This window comes from Paroedura picta, chromosome 9, assembly GCF_049243985.1.
Source record: "Paroedura picta isolate Pp20150507F chromosome 9, Ppicta_v3.0, whole genome shotgun sequence".
Taxonomy (NCBI): domain Eukaryota; kingdom Metazoa; phylum Chordata; class Lepidosauria; order Squamata; family Gekkonidae; genus Paroedura; species Paroedura picta.
In genome coordinates this window covers 10,353,879-10,380,467 of record NC_135377.1, presented here as the reverse complement: position 1 = coordinate 10,380,467, position 26,589 = coordinate 10,353,879, and the positions used below count along the sequence as shown (strand labels likewise).

The window sequence follows — 26,589 nt, the reverse complement described above, 5'->3', positions numbered from 1 at the left end:
CTTCCTTTCTAACAGTGTCAGAGGGGTTTTGGGCCTGCGGATTCTCCCCAGTTTGGTGTAGTGATTAGGAGCATCAACTTCTAATCTGGCATGCCGGGTTTGATTCCACGCTCCCCGACATGCAGCCAGCTGGGTGACCTTAGGCTCGCCACAGCACTGATAAAGGCATTCTGACTGAGCAGGAATATCAGGGGTCTCTCAGGCTCCCCTCCCTCACAGGGTGTCTGTTGTGGGGAGAGGAAAGGGAAGGCGACTGTAAGTCGCTTTTAGCCTCCTTTGGGTAGAGAAAAGCTGCGTATAAGAACCAAAACTACTACTACTACTACTACTACTACTACTACTACTACTACTTCTTCTTCTTCTTCTTCTTCTTCTTCTTCTTCACTGACAAGGAACCCTTTCGTGCCTCTCCTCCTGTGTCATTAGACTCTGAACAATCAAAATGGACGATCAAGAAACTTATTATTAATTAATTTTTCTATTTTATTTATTATTTTGACTTATTGCCCGCCACTCTCATAACTGGCTCATGGCGGGTTACAACAGTCTGTTTTAAAAGCCTCATTAAAACCCCATTAAAACACTTCCACACTATTCTGCATATGTTAAGGCTTACGGTGACCTTATGAATTGTGTGTGTAAAGAGCTGTCAAGCTACAACTGACTTAAGGTGATCCTATGAATTAATGATCTCCAAAACGTCCTGCAACCCAGGGCCTTGTATTTTGTTCTACAAAACTCCCTGAATTTCCAGAATGGATTGCTGCTGTTCCAGAAACCCAAGTACAAAGATCACTGGGGCCCATGGACAAACAATGCAGGGAGAAGGAAAACTAGAGCAAAATCCAAATGTGTTTTTCTTTAGGGGGGCAGCAGAGTGCTCTGGGGGCTCCTTTCTGCTCTTCCCCCCACTCCTGCCTTACTTCCAGCCCACCTACATCCCCGCCTGACTCTGTGTCCTCCCTTCCCACTGCCTGTATGTCATTTCTCCAATGGTGCTGGGGTTGAAGTGAGCATGCCTGGACATTGGGGGGCACTACATCACTCTGAGGGCCATTCCGCACAATCGCCAATATAGCTAAACCTGAGCACTATCAAAAAGCGCTGCAATCAATAGCAGCAGGTCTCGGTAATGCACACAGCCATTTTTCTTGGAAAAAAGGCTCTCCCACTAGCGCTGTTTTGGTAATGCGCAAGTTTCCGGTCTTGCCGGAATCTCAACAAAGGAGGCAATATTTTTCCACGCTTCCTCCTGCCCCTGGCTGTCAATCAAACAGAGCAGCCAATGAACTGTTGTGTTCGTGCTTCCCTTTCAAAACTGTTTTTTAAAAACACGAAAACACCTGTAGCAATGGATATTTGTTCACTCGATGTATAAGAAAGACAATCAAGAAACTTATTATTTCTGGCTGAAATTACGGGCAGTGTCGAATAAATATTATTTATTCCTGGCTGAAATTACGGGCAGTGTTGAACAGGGGGCTGTATTGTGCTCGGAAACTTTACAGACAATTGCTTGTGGAGAGATTTCAGCCGAAGAAGCATTGCTTATTCGTTGCTTTTACCAGTTTAAGGGGGGGGGGGAAATTGCGATCGCAACGCCGGAAGCTCGGGTGCGAGAGGTTAGGGAGGGACATTCTTGCTACTGCTATATTGGGAATGCACATGTCCTTTTTGGATGTGTTTCAGGTTGTTCTCAAGGGTCTTGCAGTTTTTTTTAGGGGGAATCCACTTTTGCGGATTCCCCGAAGAGAGCTACAATGAAGCGAATTTTTGTGGGAGTCTTGCAGATTGTGTACAACATTGTGCGTAATGTTAAAAAAATAGCGTTACACAATGGTAAGATTTCAGCAACATTAACGCTGTGCAGAATGGACCTGAGTGTATATGGATGTTATCTCCTTGACTGGGAGCTGCCCTCTAACCCCTCCTTTGTCTTTCTCACCCTCTTCACATGGCCTTCCATTGAGACACATGTCTCTGCAGGTCTCTCCTGTAGAGACAATGTTCTCATACACGATGCCAGACAAGCTGGCTGTCTGTGACAAGGAAAGTATTCTTTCTATTCCTTTGACTGCAACATGAATATGACCTGGATCTCTTTGAATACGTGTAAGTTTATCTTTTGTGCAATATACTTCTTGGGAGATTTATTTTCTGCACTCAATATCAGAATTCTGTGACTGGGCAAAAAAAAACCCTGCTGTAACAGGTCTGCCACCACTATTGGCCTCCAGTGCCACCACTGCACAACACCTGCAAGCCCTTCCCTGGCAGAATATGGTTGAGGATCTCTGCAGAAGTTGGTGTTTCCCTAGCTGCAGTAGACCTGGCCTTCCAAGGGGGACTCTGTTCTCAGCTGGCCACGATACACCTCAATCTCGGATGGCTGAGCACCATTTCTCTCTTTAAGAAATTGGACACCTGGAGTATTCTCCTGGCTTCCTGTGGGAAAAATAGCAGCAGTAACTTTTAAGACAGGTCCAATATATGAAGGGAACTGACTTTATATCATCTAAGACAATAATAGAATATATCCTTATAATAGATTATACCCTCCTATGTATCAACAACTACTTTGTTAAGAAAGATGGTAATAACTCCTAGATCAGGATTAATATGCGATGGGAATTGAATATGTATATCAATATGTATGCTAAAAGAGGATGACAAACCATATTTCATAGGCATTAACAAGACGGCAGTAGTAATTCTTGGGTCAGGGCCAATTTATGAAAGAGACTGACCTAATATCATTTAAGATAATAACAGAATGTATTCTTATAACAGATCATACTCTTATATGTATTAACAATCACTTGGCTAAGAAAAATGGTAAAAACGTCTAGATTAGGAATAATATGTGATGGGAACTAAATATCTATGTTAAAAGAGATGGCAAACCATATCAACTGGTCGCTTTTTCTTCACAATTTCTCTGTAAATGCTTTATATAATAATAAACAATAAAATTATTTAAAAAAAAAAAAGAAATTGGACACCTACCGCTTGGGGGTCGCATAACTAGTTAGCATGCCAGAGTCTCATTCGTTATGGGAATTAACCAGACGAATCGCTCAACCAACGAAGAACAGCCATGCACCACCACCCACAGAACCGAGAAAGAGCTATCCATCTGACAACCCTTTCCATGTCCAGGCAGGGTGAGGTGTCCCGTGTAGAGTCCAATTAAGCTGCAGGCTTCGCTCCTGGTGGTGCCCTTCTATCAATTACGTTCCAGCTTTGCAACCATACTCCCCCCTTCCTGGAACCCAAAGACTTTGGTTTCCTGGAACTTTTCCCATCAGAACCCCTAGGCCCCAGCAGCTGCCCCACAACCAGGGTCTGCAGACCGCAGCCCTGGGACCAACCTACCAAACACCCAGCACAATGTTTACCCTATCGGCATGCACTTGGCTTCCTCAGTCACACGTTTTCCTGGCTGTGATGTTGGGAGATGCTTACTACTGCCCCCGTTTTGGAAATTATCTTTTACAAATCTGAATGTCAATCCAGTTTCTCATGCTTATTAAAAGGAACAGAAGCACGAGCTGTTGATTTACTGCCATGGAACGCTTTCGCAGATCCCAGCCCTCCTCATTCTATTTTAGTAGCGGCTGAGGTCATTTCTCTTTTATGTCAGTCTTCAAGGCATTCTCTGTTCATCCAGGATGAAGGATTCCTCTACAAATGTAAGATGAGAATTGACATAACTGCTGCGATCCCACAAAGAGAAGTGGGACAGGGACGAAGCCTGTGGAAACCCTGGAGCACAATGCGAGGTTGTATTCTTCTGCATCAACAGCCGTACGGTATTAAAGAGCAATGGCTTTGGCGCGGCTTCTGTGATGTGCAGACCTCTCCCCCCCCCTCCCGCCTGGACAGCTGTAATGGAACCATCTTGTAGACCAATGTAGAGCTTGAAGAAAAGAAATGCAGGGAGCCCTTAACGGTAAATCAATGGGTGTGTATATATAGAAAGATGGATATTAGATACTTTACAGCAGTGGTCCCCAACCTTTTTATCCTGGTAACCGGTCAATGCTTGGCGGCCACTGGAGATCACCAAAGGTGAGCCAGTGGCAGGGCAGCCTCCGAGGCAGCAGCCGGGGAGGAGGACGAGGAGGAGTCGTGGCCCGGTACCGACTGATCTACGGACCAGTCCTGGTCCCCTGCTTTACAGGGAATGCTGTGATTCATGTTCTTTTATAACTTGGGCCCAAAAGGCCCCAGAGAACGTCATCTGCGTTGGTCAGGCCACACCCAGAACACAGTGTATGGTTCTGGAGGCCTCACTTCATAAAGGATGTGGACAGAACAGAGTGAGTGCAGAAGAGAGCAATTAGGATGTCTGGAGACCTATGCTGAAAGGCTGAGGGACCTGGGAATGTTCAGTCTACAGAAGAGGAAGTTGAGGGGAGACATGATTGCTCTAAGAAGTATTTGAAAGACAGGGCTGTTAACAGAAGATAGGACTTGTAATAATGGGTCAAAATTATAAATGGAAAAGCTACCTATTGGGGGATTTTTTTTTTTTTTTACAGTCAGAGTAGTTCAGAAGTAGAATCGGCTGCCAAGGGTGGGAGAGAGCTCCCCCTCATTGCAGTCTCCAAGCAGCAGTCGGACGAACACTGGTCAGGGATGCTTCAGGTTAATTCTGCATTGAGCAAGGATTGGACTAGATGACTCACATGGACCCTTCCAATTCTATGATTCTTAAATACGAGGCCATGTTTACATGGTACAGTGACCACATGGATGCCCTTCATATATACGTATACATCCCTTTGTAAGAAAGAACTGCATGTTCACTTTGCAGATTAAATCAGGGCCTGGTACGTGAATAAGTGTGGGGTTTACATCACAGGTTGAGCGTAACTTGAGGATTACTTAGTGCATGTATAAAGACAAATCAAGGGTTCCCTGCATATGTTTACTGTAACTTATCAACAGGGCTACCCAGATCTGCTGTTGGATCACATCTTTGTTGGATCTGAGTTTATTCTTTAGATCTTCCATGCACCAGGTAATAATAGCTATGGCGTTCAAAGGAGGGTTCCCACTGCCGTAGCTACCCCATAATTATTGAGCCACTTCCCATTAGAAACCCATCAAAGCCAGAGCTTGTACGCTATCCAAAGGAGATGTAAAATTGTGTTGTTTGGACTGGCAATCAAAAGGCAGAATTAATTAGGTGCACGGTAACCCTGTTCTCCCTCCGGCCCTCCTGCTCTCCAGGAGTATTTCAAAACATGCAGCCGGTCTTCCTATTTTCCCTCTGAAGAATGATATGCTTGGAATGGCCCACGGGGCAATTCCATATAACATAGCGGTTTTTCAGAAAGCAATTAAATCCTGACCCAAGGGACATGTTGTTTGAATGGGATGCGCTTTAATAGACTGGAGCCAATCGCCCCTTTCGCTCCGCTGGCTGCTTATGTAAGATTCTTTCCCCCAGAATTGAGAACTGGGTCAACAAAGAGCGCATTATCACGTAAGCACAAACTTCCCCGTGAGCTCTCTGTCTCCGGCTGCCTCCCTCCTCATTTCCGCCTTGATCTGATACACGAATGGCACATCGCTCATCCGCTGGTTAATGTATGTGTTCATTTATTTACTTATGTATTTTGTATCCTGTGCTTCTAGCCATACTTGACAGCTCATGACATCTTTTTCCCCCACAAAAAATAGGCTAAAAAGGATTAAAACATACGACAAGATATAGTTGTCAGCCTCAAAGGCAGCCATATGCCGACAGAATTCCGCAGTGACAGAGATTAAATAAAAACTGAAAGTGACGTCAGTGCAGAAATCGGAAGAACAAGTAGCAAAGCTACCTAAAAAACACTTAAAATTGGTAGCTGATGGGAAAAGACTTAGCAATCCAGAGCAAAACTCAAGTGGCTCAATGAAGATGTGTGGGCCACCACAGACAAAGTCCTGGATGGAACCTGTGGCAATGTTATATTTGAGAAGGTAAGAGAGGAGATGTGCCAAAGGTGATCTCCACAGGTGAACTCAGGTAGAAGGTTCTTACATGGTGGAAAGTGCTATCAAGTCACAGCCAAGTTATGGAGACCCCAAAGGGTTCAGAAGAAAGACTCAGGAGTACTAACCAGTGATGACTTTGTTTAACTTTTTGAGATATAACCTCAGGCTAGCCAGTTCAGAGCCCAAAGGGACATACAGCTTATAAATAAAAGGTAAAAAGGTAAAGGTATCCCCTGTGCAAGCATCGGGGCATGTCTGACCCTTGGGGTGACGCCCTCTAGCGTTTTCATGGCAGACTCAATACATGGCGGTTTGCCAGTGCCCACAGTCTGATTCTTAGTACACAACTGTGGAATGTACAAGAGCTTCACAACTGGCTTCAATCAAGCAGTGCCATCACTGTCCAATTTGCGTACACTTTTTGGTAAAGTGTCTTCTTTTTAACAAACTGAAATGCTAGGAAACCAACTTTTCTCCCATTTTGGCATATATGATGGACCTGCTTCTTGGGGAAAGAAGTCTAGAGGAAATTTTCAAACGTTATGAACCAAACGTTACGAATGGAATTCTGGATTGACTTGTCAATCTGATCCATTTATCTCAGACAGGAAGAAGGGCGGGGAGGGAAATCTGAGCATTTAAATTTGTGTTATCAAAAGAAGGTTCAGGTTTTCTGTACTTGCGCAAAGGTCAGTTCGGTGTCATGTGGTGTCAGCATTCCACTGGGGATAGATGAAGGCCGGTAAACAGAAGTTGAACCCAGGTAAGACTGAAGTGCTGGCGGTTGTCGTTGGCCTTAAGACTTGGACAATGGCCATGTCACCCCTTGATGGGGTCACGTTCCCTCTGGAAAAGCTAGTTCACAGCCTGGGTGTTCTCAGAGGCCCTGCTTTATTGCTTGACTAGGTGCAAGCAATGATGCATTTTGTCAGCTTCAGAAGGTGAGCTAGCAGCACCCTCCCGCCGCCCATGCACATCTTGCAGTGAAAACGCAGACTTCTTCAGATACAGTGAAACAAGACATCTGCATACAGGTGGTGGTGAGGACATAGTTGCTGGGAAGGGCTTGTTAGAGTCAAAATGCATAAGAAACTGGATGATAGCTGAAATTGGATTAAAGCAGCAAACTGGCATACAAATACAGGTATTAACAAACAGATGTGAGAACTGAGTTTGACTTCAGTGGTATCTCCAAGACCAACAAAGTTCAATTCTGGGTTTAAGCAAGAACTGATTTTTCATGTATTGAGGTTACATTCCAGCCTGTGATCACCTCGATCTTTTCAATTACTCCCTCTCGTCCACCCTAAGAAACTTAATCTAGTAACCACCAGTACACATTTTACTTGGTCAACAAGTATATGCAATGAAGGCAAAATACCAACTGATGCATGACACAGAAGCTACAGATTCCAGCGTCAGGTCTTGCTTTCCAAAGTACAAAAGAGAGCCAAGGAAAGGGTAGAGGTGGCCATTAGAGAGAACAGCTCTATGACCCACTTTCTGATGCTTCACGGCCCACTTTGGGGTCCTGATCCATGGGCTGGGAAACGCTGATTGAGCTGCACCGCAGCCTGACCCAATAAGGCCATTCTCTTGTTCTTAGAGATAAAGGAAAGTTACACTGTTGAAATGCTCGGCTACTGCTGAGAAGTAGTAACAGAAACTGAGAATCCCAATTGGATTGATGGATTAATGCTTGACCAATTTGCAGTGGAAACTAGGCTGACAAGACCGTGCATCCGGAATACAAGTTCAATGCTGTTCCATGCCGGCAGGGGGTATTATGCTCCCCGCTCAGGTGGCAGAGTTGTGGCTCATTAATCGGCCCCATGAATCAATTAGTATCATGTTATTTTAATGTTTTGCCGCCAGTCAACGTGTGCACGAAATAGACCGGAAGAGATTTTTGTTTTCGCGCAAAGCGCCGTCAAACTACGGGATTCGTCGCCATGGGCTATTGTGAGGCTCGCTAGCGCAAATGGCTTTTCTAAAGGAAAAAAAAAAGGATCCTGCCAATTAGGACGTAAGCTGGTTTGTTGACCTGCTTTTGAACTGCCCTGGAAGACCTGACGAACTGGGAAGCGGAATGGTTCATTAGATGGGCCGCTGGTTTGACGGAATACGAGGGCTCTTGCGTTCTCGTGCAGGCTTGAGATGGTCTCCTTTTGCCGGCCTACATTTCCCGTCACGGTTGCGAATGGATTTGCTAGGGCCGCACATATCCACTGGGGCAACCTGCTTCTGATTCCCTGGATCCTCTTACATGCTGCTCCCACTTCATCACTTGGGTTTTGTAAGGCCCTGTGTGCAAGAGCCAGCGATGTCACAATGTGTTTGCCTGTAGTCTTGCAGCTTTAACTGCAAAGGACATTGTTCGAGAAAGTTCAGGATGGTGACAGTGATCACGGTACAGGCCAAAGTCAAAAGTTTGGGATTCGAAGGGGAGGAGTGGCAGATTGGTGTGCAAAACTCCCAGCTGTGAAGAGATACTGGGCAATCTCTGCTCTGGAATCCTGGCTCAGGAGCCTTGAAATGCCAGCAGAACAGCACTGCTTGGAATTGTCTGGAGCAGGACAGTGGCCTGGATCCGCTGGCAGGAGGATTTCCATCAGCAGGGGAGGGGCACGACTTCATTGCTTTGCTCCTCTCGCTTCAGTCCAAATTGCATTCTACATGCAGTTTCGGAGGGGAGGGGTGTTCCCTGTCCTCCAGGAGCAGCATTTCAGGGGCACTTCGGTTTCAGTGGAAAAGGAGATGTAAGAATGACACTAGTTCATTAGCCTTAAGAAGAGTGCTTGCACTTGAAAGCTCACGCCTTGAATAAATCTTTCTTAGTCTTCAAGGTGCTACTGGACTCTGATTTTGTTGTGCTACTTCAGACCAACACGGCGACCCATTTGAATCTACTCTAATAGAAATCCTTCTGTTTGTGGAAATGCCCCATCCTATGTAATTTTGCTGAGAAGTCAGGGTGCTAATAAACGCTCATCCTAGAGGTGTGTGTGTGTGTGTGTGAACTCTGAGGTCCTTTCACACGGCTTTGGACTTATTGTAACCCTATGAATTAGTGTCCTCCAAAGTGTCCTATCGTTCACAGCCTTCTTCAGGTCTTACAAACGAAAGGCCGTGGCTTCCTATATTAAATCACTCCATCACATGTTGGCTCTTTGTCTTTTCCTGCTGCCTTCCACTTTTCCTAGCATTATTATTTCCAGTGACTCAGTCTAACACCTAGATTAGAACCCGTAGTCAGCCATGAGGTTCACTGGGCAACCTTGCTCTGAATCATCCTGTTGGCCTAGCCTACTTCAGGGTGGGATTAAAATATATCTCTATCTCTATCTCTATCTCTATCTATCTATAGTAGAAAATGTTAGGAGGCAGCACTAAGTCACTTTATAGCCACGGTATGCAAAACCTGATAGCAATTATTGGCGTTTCCCCTCACTGGTTTTACATTTGAAAGAATGCATTAAGATAAATACAAAGCTCAGACATTAAGACATGGCAGATTAATGGAGCCCAGCCTCCCTTCTGGATTAAGATGTATTATGAAACCCTTGTGACTAATTGCAGCAGGGCGGGAGGCTCCCTTTTCCTGTCATCACAGGCACTGACATCGCTGCCAAGCAAAGCACATGAAGAAATGCAGTTTTTGGCATGTGGGATGCTAGAAACTCCAGCAGGAAAGGCTTCTGGCTCCAGATTGGGAGATTAGGGCCTATTATGCACAGGTATCTTCCTTCGCTTTCACTGTGCATGTCCATCGGGTTTTCTTTGTCGTTCTGCATTGATTTTCCTCACTTCAGCGCTCATTTAGCTTTCTGGTCAGTGTTTCCTCGGGTTTTCTGAGAGTGCTTTTGTGTAGATTTTACCCTTGTTTCACTTCCGAGATGAAGGTAATACAAACCCATACGAATTCCTTCAGATGCTCTTTTGGTGGCCCTCAAAGGTCACTCCCCTACCCACTCAAAGTCATTCTGCTGGCTCTGCACATTCCGCTATCCTCCTCCCTTCTTCAGTGTACAAGATCCATTTCTCCCTTGTTGTTTTAAATGTTTAATGTTTTTGACAAGTTCCAAGAGTATATCAATATGAGACTATCGCCAGTCTTGGATAGGTGAATGCAAAAACTTAAAGCAACAGGAACATTTTTTAAAGAGCTCTTAATTCTCCGATGATATTGGATTGACAGGGGGATTGGAGGAGGCAAACGGCAGTTGGGAGGTCCCTTCCAACTCTATGATTCTATGAATAAATACATCAGAAGAAAAAGAAGATGCCCAAGGCAGGCACAGGATCCAAGGTAAAGATTAAAGGTTTACTGCTCTGAAAATCTGCCGTAAACCGTGTGAGGCTCCATCTAATATGGTGACAGTGTGAGGCCATCGAGCAGCATGGCCATAATGTTTTGCTCAATATTCAGGTGGCATTTGCATGTTGGCACATGGCAGAGGTTGTGGGAAGGCTTATGTGTACAGCCGCTTGAGCACCTGGTAAGGGCACGAAAATCCCTGGCCCACACAAGCTGAACAGGTGTATCCTCTGCCCTAAGCACTACTTAGTGCCTGGTCTATCGACTCAAGCCCAGGTTAGCCTGATCTCGACAGATCTCTAAAGCTAAGGAGGGCCAACCCTACTTAGTACTTGGGTAGGAGACCATTGATCAGTCTGGGGTTGCTATATAGAGGCAGCCAATGGCAAAACACCTCTGTTTGTCTCTTGCTTTGATCAGCCTACAGGGTTGCCATAAGTTGGCTGCAGATTGATAGCACTTTCCATCACATCAGTTCAAATAGAAAAGTGATGATGGTAGCCATTAATTTGACTCCGACTCTTGGCAATCCGATGGCTCAACTGTTGCCACAATTTTTGATCTTGCATCACTTCTTTTAGTTGTATAATGTTCTGGCTGGCGTTTCTTTTGATTGTATCTAACCATTGTGCTCTTTGTCGGCCTGGTTCCCTTTTTCCACTGACCAATCCTAGCATAATTGCTTTCCCACTGAATTGTTTCGTATATGGCCAAAGTAAGTAAGCTGGAGTTTTCATATTTTTTGCCTACTGGTGATACAGGCATTAAGCGCTGTAGTAATTCCTTGTTTGTCACTTTCTGTCCATGGAATCCGCAGAAGCTTTGTCCAAAACCAGAGTTCAAATGAATCGATTCTCCTGTCTGATTTTTTTCATCGTCTAACTTTCACGGTCATACACACACACATACAGAGAGAGAGAGCATATGAGAGCACCATGCTGACATAGGCTCATGGGAATTGTAGTCCACTGACATCTGGAGATCCACAGTTTGGCCCCCCTTGCTAGTCAGAACACTGATCCATTTAACTCAATACACGTTACTCTGACTGGCCAGAGATTCCCTGGGGTCTCAGGAAGAGAAGGAACTATCCCAACTTCAGCTCCATGAGATTACGTAAAGGGAGATGCTGGTATAGGACCTTGAACCTTCGGTTCAACTACTGAAATGCCCCCTTCCCACATGAATGTGCACAAGTGCCAGCATAGCACTACGATAAGGGTGTGGGACTTGAATCTTGGAGAACCAGGTTCCAATCCCCATTCTGCCATCGAAGCTCACTGAGGGGCCTTGGGCCAGCCGTACACTCTCAGCCTAACCTACCGCACAGGGTTGTTGTGAGGATAAAATGGAGAACAGAATGATACTGTAGAGCTGCTCCAGGTTCCCACTGTGAAGAAAAGGACGGAAGGAATACTGAAATAAATACCGTCACAAAACTGGTCCCTCCTGCTCAATATATTCTAGCTGGCAACAATTTTCCTTGGTTTAAGGCAGAGATAGAGGTCTTTGCAAACATCTCCTACCCGAAACTCTTTAACCAGAGATCCCAGGGATTGAGCCTGGAGCTTTCTGCAGTGGGCACAAAGTATGCGCTAAATGTACAGTGCTATGCCAAAAGCCAAAGCCCATGGGTTGAAGCTGATGCACCCATTGGTTTCCTACAGCTACCATGAGATACATTTCCCATCCCTGTTTCCTACGGCTCCTAAGAAGAATTGGCCCTGAACTGGCCCTTAACTGTGCTAAACTGAGCCTAGTTTAATGAGCACATATGCCTGACCCTGATCCTCTGGGATCCCTGTGCCCGTGACAGAATTCGCCATGAGACCTGGCGCTGGTACTATCTTAAAGTGTTTCCCAACACAAAGTAGGTTGCATAGTGTTAGCCTGGCCTTTTGTGGGCATGCGTGGGAAGCTTTCAGCTCTGCTTTGCTCTTTCCCCCTCTGAAGTTTTGCTCGGAGCATATTGCAGTGAAGTTCAGAGAGATCTCTGAAGTATGCGCAGTACGTACTGAAGAAAGAGCATGGAGATTTCTCTGTTCTTTGTAGCCACGGGGCACTGGATCTTAGGGGAATCTCAGAAAGGAAAGCTAGTTTAAAAATACAGGAACTTGGACGTACATTTTTCCTTAAAAAAGGAAAATATGCAGCAAGCATATGATCAGCTTGAGTCTTGGCCTGTTCACTCAGAAGTACGTTTACTCCAAAGTAAGTCACATTAAAGACAAGTACTTGCTTCCTAGCAAGAATCCCCAGCGTTCACAAGTTAAGCATGCCATGTACTGGGACGGGAAACCATCCAAGAAGACTTTGCAGAGGGAGGCAATAACTAACCCCCTCTGTTCATCTCCATGACGTAAAACTTGGATTGCAATGAGTTGATTGTGACCATAAGGCCATAAAGTGTCTTTCTAAGCACTGGTTATGCAAGACCCTTTCACTGGCGCTGTCCAGGATCGAACCTGGGACCTTCTGAATGCCAGGCTGGCACTCTCCCACTGAACCGCAGCTTCTCCCTAAAACAGCCAGACCAGCAAAGATGTCTCTTAACAGCAACAGGTTCATGCAGGTCATACAACACTCTTCCGGGCTCTATAAAACCTACTGCCTGGGCTTCACAGCTCTGAGCAATTCTTCTGCAAGATTGATTTCATCCCTCTCGGCAGAAGCTGGTTGTGATACGAGGACTACGATGGAAGTGTGTCGACCCAGAGCCAAGTAGGCCCGAGCGACTTTCCCAATGCTCTGGTCAAATTGTGTCGTCCGTTCTCCTAGCATTCCAGCCTCCATTCCGGTTAGCATTTCACACACGAAAGCGGCATTATCTGCATGGATTCCTCCGTACGTTTTCAAAATCCTTGCACCATGTAGCTCATTTTGCTATGCCTTAGCAGCCGCGCTGCGGTACACTGCACCTTTAGAGAGTGCTGTGATAAGAGCTTGAAAAGAAGTTCGTGCAAAGGTCAGAGGCAGAGTTGGGGCTCCTCTCTGCTTGAGAAGCCTGGTTATTTATTAATCATAATTAAAGTTTTATAAGAGCCGAGCAGAAACCGCAGCCACTGTCAGTATTTTTATTCCTCCTGCCCTCCTGAGTGATTCTTGTTACTAAGGCCCTGATTTGAAGCCTTCTCCTTACAGCCAGGCCAGGGATGCGGCTACCCATTGGGAGTCAAACACCCATTTGCCAAACCATCGCTGTAATGGCAGGGTAACTGGCTACGGCAATGGGTGGGCTCAAATATAAATGGGGGTGGAAGAGTGAGTGGAAGAGTGAGTGAGCGAGCGCACTTTGGCCTTGGGCTTTGAAGACTCAGCCAACGTGGAGAAGCAAATATTCGATTATTATTTAATTTATATCCCTTACCTTACTTGGTGTCTTGAGGCGGCTAACCGCATAAATTAATTACAACCCAGGTACGTTTTATAACCATAAAATGTAAAACAGACACAATCGATCAATAAACTGGCCGTAGTCATGGATTAGCCCATTACGTATCAGGGCGGCTCCCGATGTAATGGTGAGGAAAAGGAGTATATGTAGGGGGAGGCCCATAGTTGCTTGCTTATGTCTGCGCTGGCCTCAACCAAAGGCTTGGTGGAAGAGCTCCGTTTTACAGGCCCTGTGGAACTGCTGGACCAGGCCAGCTGGCCTTGCTTCCAGGTTTGCCAACTGACCTGCAGAAAAAGCCTTTCCCCCCATGCTTTGCCATCAAGCTGTAGCCAACTTATGGCAACCCCATCAGATTTTCAAGGCAACAGACATTCAGAGGTGGTTTTGCCATTGCCGCCTTCTGCATAGCAACCCTGGGCTTTCTTGGAGGTCTCCCATTCAAGTACTAACCAGAGTGAACCCTGCATAGCTTCCCAGATCTGATTAGGCTGAGCCATCCAGGTCATAGCCCTGTGTCTTTAAGGATGGCCTCGTGGGTGCCTTTTACCAAGTGATGTTATTGATCTCCACACCAAGAAGAGCTTCAGAAATCCATTCCCACACATTAAGCCTCTGTTAAAGGGACAGGACATTTTCCTCTAGGCCAGCTGGCAACGCTCCCAGTCTCCAGGCTCCATTCTGTCCTTCTGCACGGAAGACCCTATTGATGCTTGGAGGGCATGAATGGGACTAGTAAATATGAGCCTGCTCTCTACTCTGTGCATAGATTATCCATGTATTTTGGTTTGCCTGCAAGGTCCCTAAGAAGCAAATCCCCCCCCCCCCCCGTCACAACTCTTGCTCTCTCTCCTTTCCTACAAGGGACTAGGGGTAGTATACACCAGGGGTAGTCAACCTGTGGTCCTCCAGATGTCCATGGACTACAATTTCCATGAGCCCCTGCCAGCATTTGCTGGCAGGGGCTCATGGGAATTGTAGTCCATGGACATCTGGAGGACCACAGGTTGACTACCCTTGTATACACAATTCTCCCATCCTACATTTCTCATGCATGTGAGGCAAGTGAGACGTGACTCACCCAAGCTTTGGCAGAACAAAGTTTGCGGGCAGCGGCATCTTTAAGACCAATGACATTTTATTCAAGGAAGGTATAATACAGAATGAAATTTTCTTGGTCCAAAGATGCCGCTGGACTCGAAACTTTGTTCTGCTGCTTCAGACCAACAAGGTTACCCATCAGAATCTATCTTCATCCCTAGTCTGCTACTCGAACCACAATACCACACAGTTAAGAAACTGGCTGCGTCTTACGACCTGTTCTCTCCCTTAGAAGTCAACTGTGGGTTCTAATCTGGACCACAATTGAGTTGGATTCCACGGAGAATTCCCATAAATAGAGATTTCCCCTCCACCACCACATGTACACTGCTGAGCTCTGATTCCCTTGCATGCTATTCCTGTCTCTTTTGCCATCAGAAGCTTACCAAGGGAGCCAAGCCAAGGATTTTGCGCTGTCCGAAGGGAGAGCTGTCTCTGCCTGTCTATCCCAGCATAGCTCTGTGTAATCTGAAACCTGCCATACAGCAATTGAGCCTTTGTCTCCAGGGGACTTTCATGAATCACCATCTTAAGATGTAAACAAATGGCAGACGGGGCTTTGACAGACCCTTTAATCTTCTTCGGCTCCCTTTAATTTCTCTGATGTGCTTTGTTTAACATCCTGCCTGAGGAAGAGTTCTGTGAAGCTCAAATGCTTCCAAAATGCACTGGATTTCAATTCATGTTTTGGGAAAGGACCCGGTCCTGCTTGGATTCCCCCTCACCCAACATGACCACCTGCTGCTCCCCTCATACAGTGAGGCTTAAGCTCAGCATCAGCCAGGAAGATTCCTGTACATAAGTGCATATGAATCTGCCTTATATTGAGTGAAACCACTGGTCCATTGAGGTCACTATCGCCTACTCAAAACAGGTGGTGGCTCTCCAAGGCTTCAGGTGGAGGCCTGATGCATCACAGACTACCTGATTATTTCAAGGGATGATGCTGGGGATTGAAAGTGAAGCCTTCTGCATGCCAAGCAGAAGCTCTACCACTGAGTAACCTCCCTGGTTCATGCTATGAACACATGGAACTGCCTTACACTGAACCATGCCCGTGGTCCATCAAAGTCAGTATTGTCTGCTCAGTCTGGCAGCAGCTTTCCTGGGTCTCAGGCTGAGGCATTTCATATCACCTGATCCTTTAACTGGAGATGCTGGGGATTGAACCTGGTACCTTCTTTGCGCCAAGCAGATGAGCCCCAGCACCTCCCTAAAATGCATACCAAGTCATACTAGGCAAAGTAGTCTAATCTACTGAATTTGAATCCCCTCCTTCCTCCATGGAGTTTCTGTAGTGTATGCAAGTTTCTCCCTCCTGTTTTATTTTCAAGCCCCAGCAACTCCGCATGGGTCACGTGGTCCATATACTTCATCAGCCATGGCGTTTCGTAGCTGCTCGCAAACCACTTCATCCTGCACTGCTTCCAGCTGGGGGCAGGAAGCAACAGGTGTGAGCTAATGCCTGTTGTTGGCCCCTCTGGACTGAGTGTGGTTTGCAGTGCAGCAGGGACTGCTCAGCTTGACTTCCTCCAGAGCCATGGCAAAGCAGAAATTCAAAAGTAGGTCTTTTTCTGGTGCAATCCAGCTTTCGCTCTCTGCCTCAATCCTCTTCGTCCACCCTATAGGGATAAACCTTGCTTCCCTGACAGGGCTGTTGACAAGTGGAGAGAATGTATCCCAGGTGAAATGTATCATATAAATGCCAAGTATTATTACACAGAACATATACCAGTTATCAGAGAGCTACCGCTGATTGTACAGCAGTCAGAATGCTTGCATTGAAATCTCCAATTTGTGAATTGCACCAGATCAAGCAATTCCGGTTTTCCTCAACAATGATTTAAGACAAATTCACCAGCACTTTCGCCGAATTCCCTCCCACCCATGTTACTCCAGCTGTTGGAACAGAGATCTCCATCTGGTTCAAGAGCACCAAACCGGCCTTGCACATTGTTGGAAGACATGTATGCAGTGCCCTCTGCTGGCAGGTGTGCACATTTTTAAAGTCCAGCTAAAACCAAAAGGAAATCTTGCCGCTTTAAAGATTTAATACAGGGTTACTATATTTTGAAACGCAAAACAGAGGACGTATTTCCAGACTGACGTCTTCAAACAAGTGATCACTGTGACAGGGCTTATTTAAGCTCGCTACTAAAAATATTCCTAACCTTCCGACCCCAAAAGTGGACATTTTGATTCTTTTTTACAAAGAGCCCAAGATAAGATGCATGCCAAAAAAAAAAAAAAAAGAAAAGAAAAAGAGGACACTTCTTCTAAAAAGAGGACATCTGGTAAACTTTTGTGGGCTCAGAACCCACTTCATCAGAGGCTGCATGAAGTGCATTTAGAGGGCTGTTGCTATGTATTCCAGCATCACAGGGAATGACAAAATGATTTCAATAAATGACATAGTTAAATGATAAAAGAGCAAACCTTATTTTTCAGAGGTGGCTGCACTTTTTGTTAGAAGCCTTTGGCTCCCCTGCACATCACAGTCACTAGTCCCTTGGAATCTATGGCTGTATGGCCACCTATCACAGACACCCCCCCTTCCAAAGGCACCCCCCTTTCTTATCATTGCAGCTCTCCTGGAAGGAGAATGTGATTTTCTTATTGCTGCATGATGGTGGTTGATCCAGAAGAAAAACATTAATGAGTCTCCACTGCCCCATTCCCTGGAATCATCTCAACCTGTGATGTAGCAATGGGCTCGAGACTGATTGGGAAGGATGCTTTGAAATGGTAGCAAAATGCGATAGTCTTATACTCTTCTTCCACTGTTGCCACTAGGCACTTCTGGGGAGTGAAAGATCAACCCACCTTCTCAGGTCAGCATGCTAGGACATGGCCTCAATAGACGCTCAGGTGTGCTGTCTGATACTATCCCCGAGGGTTGTATATTTTGGGAGGCAAAATGCTTTTGATAACATGACATAACATGAAAATGGCAGCAGTGTGCCTCATACTCCCAGCACCACACCCATGCAGCACCAGTCCAATACTGCTGATGAAGTGATGCCATGGAGAGTTTCCTCATTCCTGTAAGCCAAAGATGTGAAGCTGGGATGAAGAAATATATAAAAGCAGATACAGTGTACTACACTTCGGTGAGGCTGCTGTTTTCAAGGGAAGCCATGAGTGTAATTTCGGCTCGAGTAATCAGAAAAAATAATATCCATAACAGATTCAGGCAAAGCACTCCACCCTTTGTTGCATTTGCACTCTGCTTTTGCAATGATCACCCACAAGACTTGGCCCGGCCCAGGTGTCGTAGCTTCCTGTTCCATCAGCTGCTGAACAACTTGGTCCAGCAGGCAACAGCCATCACGTTACTTTGTTCCACCTGACAGCAGCAGCAGTGCCCACGGCACAACTCATATCAACTCTGCTGTGCAACTCAGCCTGGACTGGCCAGTGGTGGCCACAAATGAAGTCATAGAATCATAGAGATGGAAGGGACCCCATGGGTTATCTAGTCCAACCCCCTGCACTATGCAGGGCACTCACAACCACAACCCTATTGCTCATCTACTGTAACCTGCCACCCCTTTGCCTTTGAGATGGGGCTAGGCTGGGCCATCCAGGTCAAGACTGCCGCCAAGGAAGGGGGAGACAAAGAGAGCCCTTTGGGGCCAATTCAAGTCAAAATGGCCAAGCCAGCTGGCAGTAGCCACCACGTAATCTGGCTGGATGAAGACATGGAGCTTCTCAGCAGCTCCTTGCTTGGCAGAGGCTGCCAGGGAAAGGGTTGACTGGTGGCTGTTGAGAGAACGGGATAAAGGCGGGGATTTCAAGGAAGGGAAAGAGGGAATATTGAGGCAGGGGAATACTGGACAAGATGAGATCCCCCCCCCAAGGTCTTGTCAGTCCCTCATTTGTAAATTCCTAAAATTAAACAAGGTTATACCTTAACAAACATGACAGAAAAACCAGAGAAAGGCTTAGGTGGGACTGCAGCTGCCAACACCCATCTACAGCAAAGTATGCAAAGCAGCTCATACTGTATGCATTTGCATTATGGTAGGAGCAAGTTGTTAGGACCAAGCCCCATTATGCAAATGGATGTGTGGTTTACTAAGCAAGCCTCTTCAATTCAAGCTGGATCAGCTTCCTGGGTCCGAGCTCCAAGCGCTGCTGGCTTGTCTCCATCTTTGTTGGCTCACCCATCCCGTTTCTCAGAGGGCGAGATGACATGTTACAGTCTGTAACGTACACAGCTGCATTTCCCCTGACCTGACTTGCCGGAAGTCCACAGATGCCAGGAATGGGCAAAACTGTTTCCCAAGCCCCCAGTTTCTTAAAAACTCCACATACGTAAAGTACAAAGTGTAATTGAGCTTAATAGTAAATTGCTACCACGTTCTCTTTTTGAAATCTTGATCTGTCCGTCACTTTACCTGTGCAGAGTCCACTTTTATCCCTAGGCTAATTTTCAGTGCATTTCTATTTAAATTTGTTTGGCTTTTTAAAATTGTTATTGGTCTGTTGTTGTAGTCTACTGCTCCTGCATTTAGTTATTTGTTATTTTACGGAAAGTTACTGATGCATAGAGCCTCTTGTGGCGCAGAGTGATAAGGCAGCCGCCTGAAAGCTTTGCCCATGAGGTTGGGAGTTCAATCCCAGCAGCCAGCTCAAGGTTGACTCAGCCTTCCATCCTTCCGAGGTCGGTAAAATGAGTACCCAGCTTGCTGGGGGGTAAACGGTAACGACTGGGGAAGGCACTGGCAAACCACCCCATATTGAGTCTGCCATGAAAACGCTAGAGGGCGTCACCCCAAGGGTCAGACATGACTCGGTGCTTGCACAGGGGATACCTTTACCTTACTGATGCATTGTAGTGATGGTTATTGCTTCACTTGAAGACAAAAAACTGTCCTTTCGCTATGATGCAGAGAGTGCAGGAGGTTGGTTCAATAGATAACAGGTAGCTGCACATCCTTCAAACATTTACATTTAAAAAGAACATGCATCAGATGCTGGCTGTATTTCAATATGCATACACTGGAGGGCACCCTTAAGGATGACTGAAAAATTAGCACATTTATCATTGAAACAGGGAAGAGTTCTGGATAATATAAAACAGAGGTTGACTTGACGACATAAAGAATATCCACCAGCCAGATTAGTGAAGTTGTTCTCACCTTGATGCAAACAGGACACATGAGGTTTACTTGTCCCTGCTTTGGGCTGCTGGATTGTGGATTTTGATTACTTTAACCTGCTCGGATGTCCAGCAATGCACTTTCAAGGCTCAAATTGGAAAGTGTTCACATTACATCTTTATCGTCTCACTTTCTGTAGTTTGTTTTCCAATAGATTTATCACTGTGAATAAAGGTGTCCTTGAAGAGCTATCACAACGCATCTTAGAAAAACCTAGCAGCCCTTTGACTACTATGCATTTCCTAAAAACAAATAACATTTTAAAAAGTTTTGAAGAGACTCTCTTGGGGGGGGTGTTTCTAGTTCACAAAAAAAAAAAGTCCGACTTCTTAAATCGCTTTATAGGCTGACAGCCTTTTGCAGCCGACATGGCACCGTGTGGTGGTGGGGAGGCAATCAGTAGATTTGAGAGATTCAGATTCAAATCTACCAGGGGAGCTTGCTGGGTGACCTTGGGCAATTATGTTATTTTGGCCTAGTCTACTTCAGAGGATTGTTGTTATGAGAATAAACTGGAGAAGAGTAGAACAATACTGAAAGCTGACCTGGGCCACCAGTGGAGGGAAAAGCAGGGCTGTTGTTGTTGTTGTTAGGTGCGAAGTCGTGTCCAACCCATGGACAATGATCCTCCAGGCCTCCTGTCCTCTATCATTCCTCGAAGTCCATTTAAGTTTGCACCAACAAAAGCAGGGTATAAATATTTAAATGTAGTATTGCTCATTCAATTATTTCCATAAAGATTTTTTCCCATCTTCTATTAGGTTAGATAGTCTTTCATAAAAACAAGAAATTCACCACAACCTGTTATCATTTTGCTGTTTGAACAGGAGTGACAATCTAGATATCATTTTGTTAACATATGAAGGAGAAATATTTCTTTATACCATGAGTCATTAAACTGTTGTATTCACTGCCCAAGAATGTTGTGATACATAGAAACAGCCAACTTTAAAAAGTTTCTTCCTGTAGGTCTATCAGTGACTAGTTAAAGGTAAAGGTATCCCCTGTGCAAGCACCAGGTCATGTCTGACCCTTGGGGTGACGCCCTCTAGCGTTTTCATGGCAAACTCAATATGGGGTGATTTGCCAGTGCCTTCCCCAGTCATTACCGTTTACCCCCCAGCAAGCTGGGTACTCATTTTACCAACCTCGGAAGGATGGAAGGCTGAGTCAACCTTGAGCCAGCTGCTGGGATTGAACTCCCAGCCTCATGGGCAGAGTTTCAGACTGCATATGTGCTGCCTTACCACTCTGCGCCACAAGAGGCTCTAGTGACTAGTTATAGTGATGGAAACCACTACATTCACTTGGACTTGGCCTCTAAGCGCTGTTGCTGGCTGTCAGGAGGAACTAGTTGGCCACTGTGTGAAACAGAATGTTGGACTGGATGGACTGCTGTCTAATCCAGCAAGGCTCTCTTTACGTTCTTAATGCAAAAATCCAGGAGCCTGGGGCAGATAAACATTTTTTTAATGCAAAAGGGTGAAAATAAAACTCTGTCAATGCTGTACTATGTGTGGGAAAGTCAATAGAATATTAGGATTCCCTAATGGCTGAAACCGTGGCAATCTAAATGACAGCCTGGCTACACTTTCCATATAAGATCAACCTCCCTCCATGAGAGTTCTGCCGATGGCCAGTTGGTAAAGGAAGTGACAGAGAGAACACCTGGCTATCATTTTCTTGTTCTCCTTGTGGCTGAACTAGACGAGATACTGTCCGTGGGTCTGATGCCCACAAGTCATTGCCATTTTAAAGCAACTTAAAAGTGATGCAAGAGCCCAGTCTTGAGCTGCTTCCCTCCTTTATTTTGCCCCAGAGATCTCTCTCCTCCCAGATTTCTCTGCCACTTGATATGAAGCCTTCAGAAGTTTCAACAGGTAGAGACCTTGTTCAATGGAGCTTCTTCCACAAGTAACACAGAGAGGTTTGCAGTCCAATGCACTACTTAGCACCGTATTTAACAGCAAACCAAGCCAAGGACTACAGTCCTCCTAAATGCGAGTTACATCTGTTTGCTCGAGCTGTCTACAAGAAATACTGTGTAGGATTCAAGACAATTTGCAGCTGACTTGCCTGTTCTTCTAGTATTAGGTCATGTACAATCCTAGGCAGGGTAACTCCCATCTCAGCCCTGACCTAGTTGGCCCAGGCTTGCTTGAGCTCATCAGATCAGAGAAGCTAAGCCTGGCCAGCTCTGGTTAGTACTCGAATGGAAGACTACCAAAGAAGCCCAAGCTCGCTCCGCAGAGGCAGCAGTCGCTAACTACTTCTGTTTTGTCTCTTGCCTTGAAAACCTCGCAGGATCATCACAAGTCACCACTGGTATTGTCTGCCTGCAGAGGATTGCACTGGCAGGTCCAAGCTGCCTGGGAATACAGTGGAGGAGCTGCTTTCAGGACCAAGAAAACTCTTGTGGAGCGACTTCTGGTTCCAGCTGCTACCAAGGACACCTAGCAGCCGACTTTCACTGATCATCTTCTGAGTCGCTTTTCACAGCCTTCTGAGGCACCTTTCTAATGCCAACTATCAGGTCAATATTCAGAAGCCTCGCGGCACACTGAACAACGGAAGCCAACAAGTGGTACTTGCAAGATACTGATTCGAGGCTTTTGTGATGGGTCAGCAGTGGCTGCTGCCCATTTCTGAGGGCACCAGTAACTTCAAGATAAAGCCGAGCAAAACTGTTCGTTTTCTGTGTCATGCATAGGGTTTTGGGAATGCTTAGCAAGACATCAGCAATGAGGAAGCAAAGGACAGATGTGCTGGTTGACTGGCATTGCTTTGCGTAGGAAGACAGATAGTAATGCAACAGGATCTCAAAGATTCCACCAACTGGCACAACTGCTCCTGCTTTTATAGAAGAGCTGGCATTACCCTGGACACAGCTTTTATTACTCCTCCCATATTTAACTGAAGTTCCATAACCAGGATCGGTGTAGCCATCCTTATTGGCTTGTAGCTGTACTAATGCATGTCTGCAGCTGGTGCTTTCCTGAACTGTAGGGTGAACATGCTGAATGCTTTCAGACAGCACAGTCTCAGCGTCTCCCATCTTGTCTGGATGCTTATATTTCAGAGATAACTTTTCTAAGTCAACAATACTGTTCCCGCTTTCATTCAGCACTGAGCACACAGTATTATGCCCTGAATCTGTACATGGTGTGGTGATGCACGAGGATTTACACAGATGTGTACATAAGCCTGCCAGCTCGTTGGCTCTTACTGGAGTAGAAACTTGCTTTTCTGTTTCAACCCCAAAAGGTATCAGTTGATTGTCAAGAGCTTGAACATTATCACAGTCGTTGGGTTCCTCCTTACATTGCTGTTGTTCCACCAAGCCTTGCTGATGGTTTAAAAGGTTCTGACTTTCAGATTTTGGTTCATGGCACTCAGTTAGGTTAACTACCGCAAACATCTGCCGTAGCATTTTTAATGCACCATGAAAAGCGCAAGCGTGCTGCTGAGTAACCCCATGGACAGGTCCACAAAGAACCACGTAGTGAGGCTGAAAAGCATGAGTCCCGGTCAAGCCAATGTGGACGTATCTCTTTGTCCCAAGCTGCAGAGGCTGGCAAAATTTTACAACACCAGCTTCGGTGAGCACAGTGCGAAGACTGTCCCGTGAAGGCCTAAATGGTGATATTCTTATAAACCTGCAAATAAGAGAGATTTCCTCCAGCGAGAGACATTCTACAACGGATATACCACAGCTTTCTGCCCAGTAATGAACCACTTCGTCTTGTTTTACACTGGACAATAATACCTTGATACAATTTTGCTGCATGTGTCTTACTATATCTTCTGTTCTTTTTGTACGCCAAAGTTCAGATGCTTGATACTGACATTCACTCGTTATGACCACTTCTGTATCTAAGTCAGAAAGAGCTGCGTGGATAGGTTCTGTTACGACCAGAACTCTTTTCTCACCCTCTGAGGGACAATGCACAGCAAAATCTCTTTGAAGAACGAGCCCTTCTAGGATCCTTGAACTTGAAACAGGAAGGCCCGTTACAGCTGTATGCAACTCGGCAAAACATTCATCCACCAAATGTAGTCCTTCAGTTACATTTTCACCAGCAGTGGTTTTGTAGAAGAAATCACAGCTTAACTGGGAAAGAAACTTTTGCCTATCATTGACTACCTTCCCACAAAAATATGCTTCCAATACTAACTCCACTGTGCTTCTATTTATGTCTGTATCATAAGTGGAAAAGACTGACAGAAAATGTTTTTCTAGGTCCTGTATCAATATGCGGTCCAGAATGTGCGTATGGAACATCATCAGAAACTGGGAAACTTGGTTCAATCTGTAACGTTTTTCCTTATGCTTCTCTCTTCCCTGAACACGCTTGCAAAAGGGAGCGCTGTCTCTTTCAATAATTTTTTCAAGTCCTTGCAGGAAAGCAGAGAGCAAGATGATGAAAGTTTTAGCACCATCTCCAATCAGACTGCAGTGTGTAGAAATACATGCTATCATCATTCTGTTCAAAACAAGAACATACATTTAAATATCCATTTCACTCAAATATACTTTTCCAGAACAAAAAGTCATAGAAAATAATTTAGTTGTCAGTGCTCAGCAGAAAGCTTCCCCTTAACTGAAGGCCCCATTAGCACACCACAGGCTGTTGCCTAGAAAACGCTTACATTAAAGTTGCTGGAATACCCATCTGGCGTAGTTATTATATTTCTGTGATAATGTACAGACTTTACCATGATGCCAAAATTCTACAAGTTGTGGCAGCTCATTCTGTAGAGTGCTTTCCACATGAACGCTTTCTACAGCCTTCTGTGATCCATTTGTATGAAGTGACCCTAAGACCGAGTGAAAAACATTGCACTGCAACAGTGCTTTCCTGGGAACAGGCCCCACTGAGCGGAATAAATTAGCATTGCAAGTCAGACCTGCTTTGGGCTGCTCGGTAAAAATGCTTAGGTGCTCAGTTTTTATTACTGGACTACTATTCTCCCGTCTTTGGAAATTTCAGATAATGGAAATTCGGTAAGCCAGCTGTACTTTCATGCTTTCTTCGGGGTCACAGCTTAGTGGTGAAGGCAACAAATGCATTGAAAATCTACCTCAAATCCGTATTGCCAATCTCTACCTCAGCAGGGAGGGACACCTTTTTGTTGTTGTGATACTTTAGACCAACACGGTTACCCACTTGAAAGGATCGTTACAGATATAAAGAGCAAGTAAAACCTGTCCTTTGGGTTGAACTGAACTGGGTTGAACTGAAGGTATCATAAGAGTACAGATATAAGGAGCGAATGAATTAGTAAAATCAGTTGTTTGAATTCAACGCTGATTCATAAAAACATTGGGGGAATAAAACCGTTAAGGTTAGTGATTATTGGCAGATACTTTCCCAGTTGTGAATTGGGCCCAAGAGACTGATTAACTTTTCTATTATGAAATCCTCATACTGGATATTTAGGATATTGTGGTGCTGTTGACTAATTTGCCACTAATTTACTTTCTCCTGATACCTGTACTTTTATGATCCCTGTTCCAGCACGTTCATGCCGTCTTAAAGGTGCCATTGGACTCAAATTTTGTTGTGATACTCCAGACCAACACAGCTACCCACCTGAAGGTATCATAAGAGTACAGAGATAAGAAGCAAGTAAAATTACTAAAATCAGTCCTTTGGGTTCAACGGTCATTCGCAAAAAAACAATGGGGGAATAAAACCGTTAGGGCTAGTGATTAATGGCAGACACGTTCCCAGTTGTGAATTTTGCCGTGCTCCTTCACATCAACCCGGCTGCCCACCTGAAGCTCATTAAGAAGTTTCGCGAAGGTTCTGCCGCGCTCCTGTGGCGGGTTGCAGGTCTCCCCTGGCGTCGTCGAGGCTTACCTGGCCGTGGGCGAGTCCGTGTTCAGCGCCTCCAGCACCCGCCGCCCGTCCCGCGACAGGAGGACCTCCCCCGTGGGCCGCGTGAGCAGCACTTGGCCGCCGCGGGGCCCCAGAGAGCCGCGGACGACGCCGGCCAGGGTCGCGGCCTCTTGCGCCAACCGCCGCAGGTCCACGCGCGTCGCGGTCGCCATGGAAACTGCGGGCGCGAGCCGCGGTGCCACGCCGCTCCCCGCCCCCTTCCGCGCTAGGAGGCGGGCTCTTATTCCTCACGGGCTCTGATTGGCGCCGGGTGGAACAGTGTGAGCGGTCATTGGTCGAGCAGCAGAATTCGCCCCCGCGAGTTCTTTTTCCACTCTGTTGTTTAATATCCCTCAAGAGCGTCGTCTCGCTTCCGTTCGTTGTCAATTTTAAAGGGTGGCGTCGGCGTGCCAGTCCCGGAAACTTTTCCTCCTTAGCTGCCTGTATTACTCTGCGCATGGTCAGGGGCTCTGCTGTCGAAAGAACTGTACCTCTTCAGCCTTTTTCCTGTGCGCTTCCTCCTTGCTTACCACCGAGGCCATCAGCGACAGTTTTCTCACGCTGCGCATGGGCATTGGAGGCGCCTGCGCACTGAGCGACGTGAAGCCCGTTCCCTCATGTTCCTCATTCTCCACTTCCCTTACCCTCAAAGACCTCTCGTAATCTCTGGCGAGTTTGCGCCCTCCCTCTCCCGCCCACCGAACGGCCGGCGGCACCATGGCAACGCCGGACGCACCAGCC

General features: G+C 45.9%; 1 protein-coding gene across 4 annotated transcripts; it reads right to left on the bottom strand.

Annotated features, from left to right (window-relative positions):
- Nucleotides 1–232: 232 nt before the first annotated feature.
- Nucleotides 233–26,589, bottom strand: LOC143844422 (BBSome complex assembly protein BBS10-like). 4 transcript variants are annotated; one of them, XM_077351519.1, is made up of 2 exons: nucleotides 25,831–26,589; nucleotides 233–2,445 (listed from the first exon to the last, which is right to left on the bottom strand). In XM_077351519.1, exons 1-2 carry the CDS (start codon nucleotides 26,019–26,021, stop codon nucleotides 2,409–2,411), a joined length of 228 nt encoding a protein of 75 aa, XP_077207634.1. In that variant the 5' UTR covers nucleotides 26,022–26,589; the 3' UTR covers nucleotides 233–2,408. The 4 variants fall into 4 exon arrangements, with proteins under 4 accessions (XP_077207634.1, XP_077207631.1, XP_077207633.1 ...); XM_077351516.1 differs by lacking the exon at nucleotides 233–2,445 and adding an exon at nucleotides 19,505–24,450 and having other exon boundaries at nucleotides 25,831–26,571; XM_077351518.1 differs by lacking the exon at nucleotides 233–2,445 and adding an exon at nucleotides 19,505–24,361 and having other exon boundaries at nucleotides 25,831–25,977.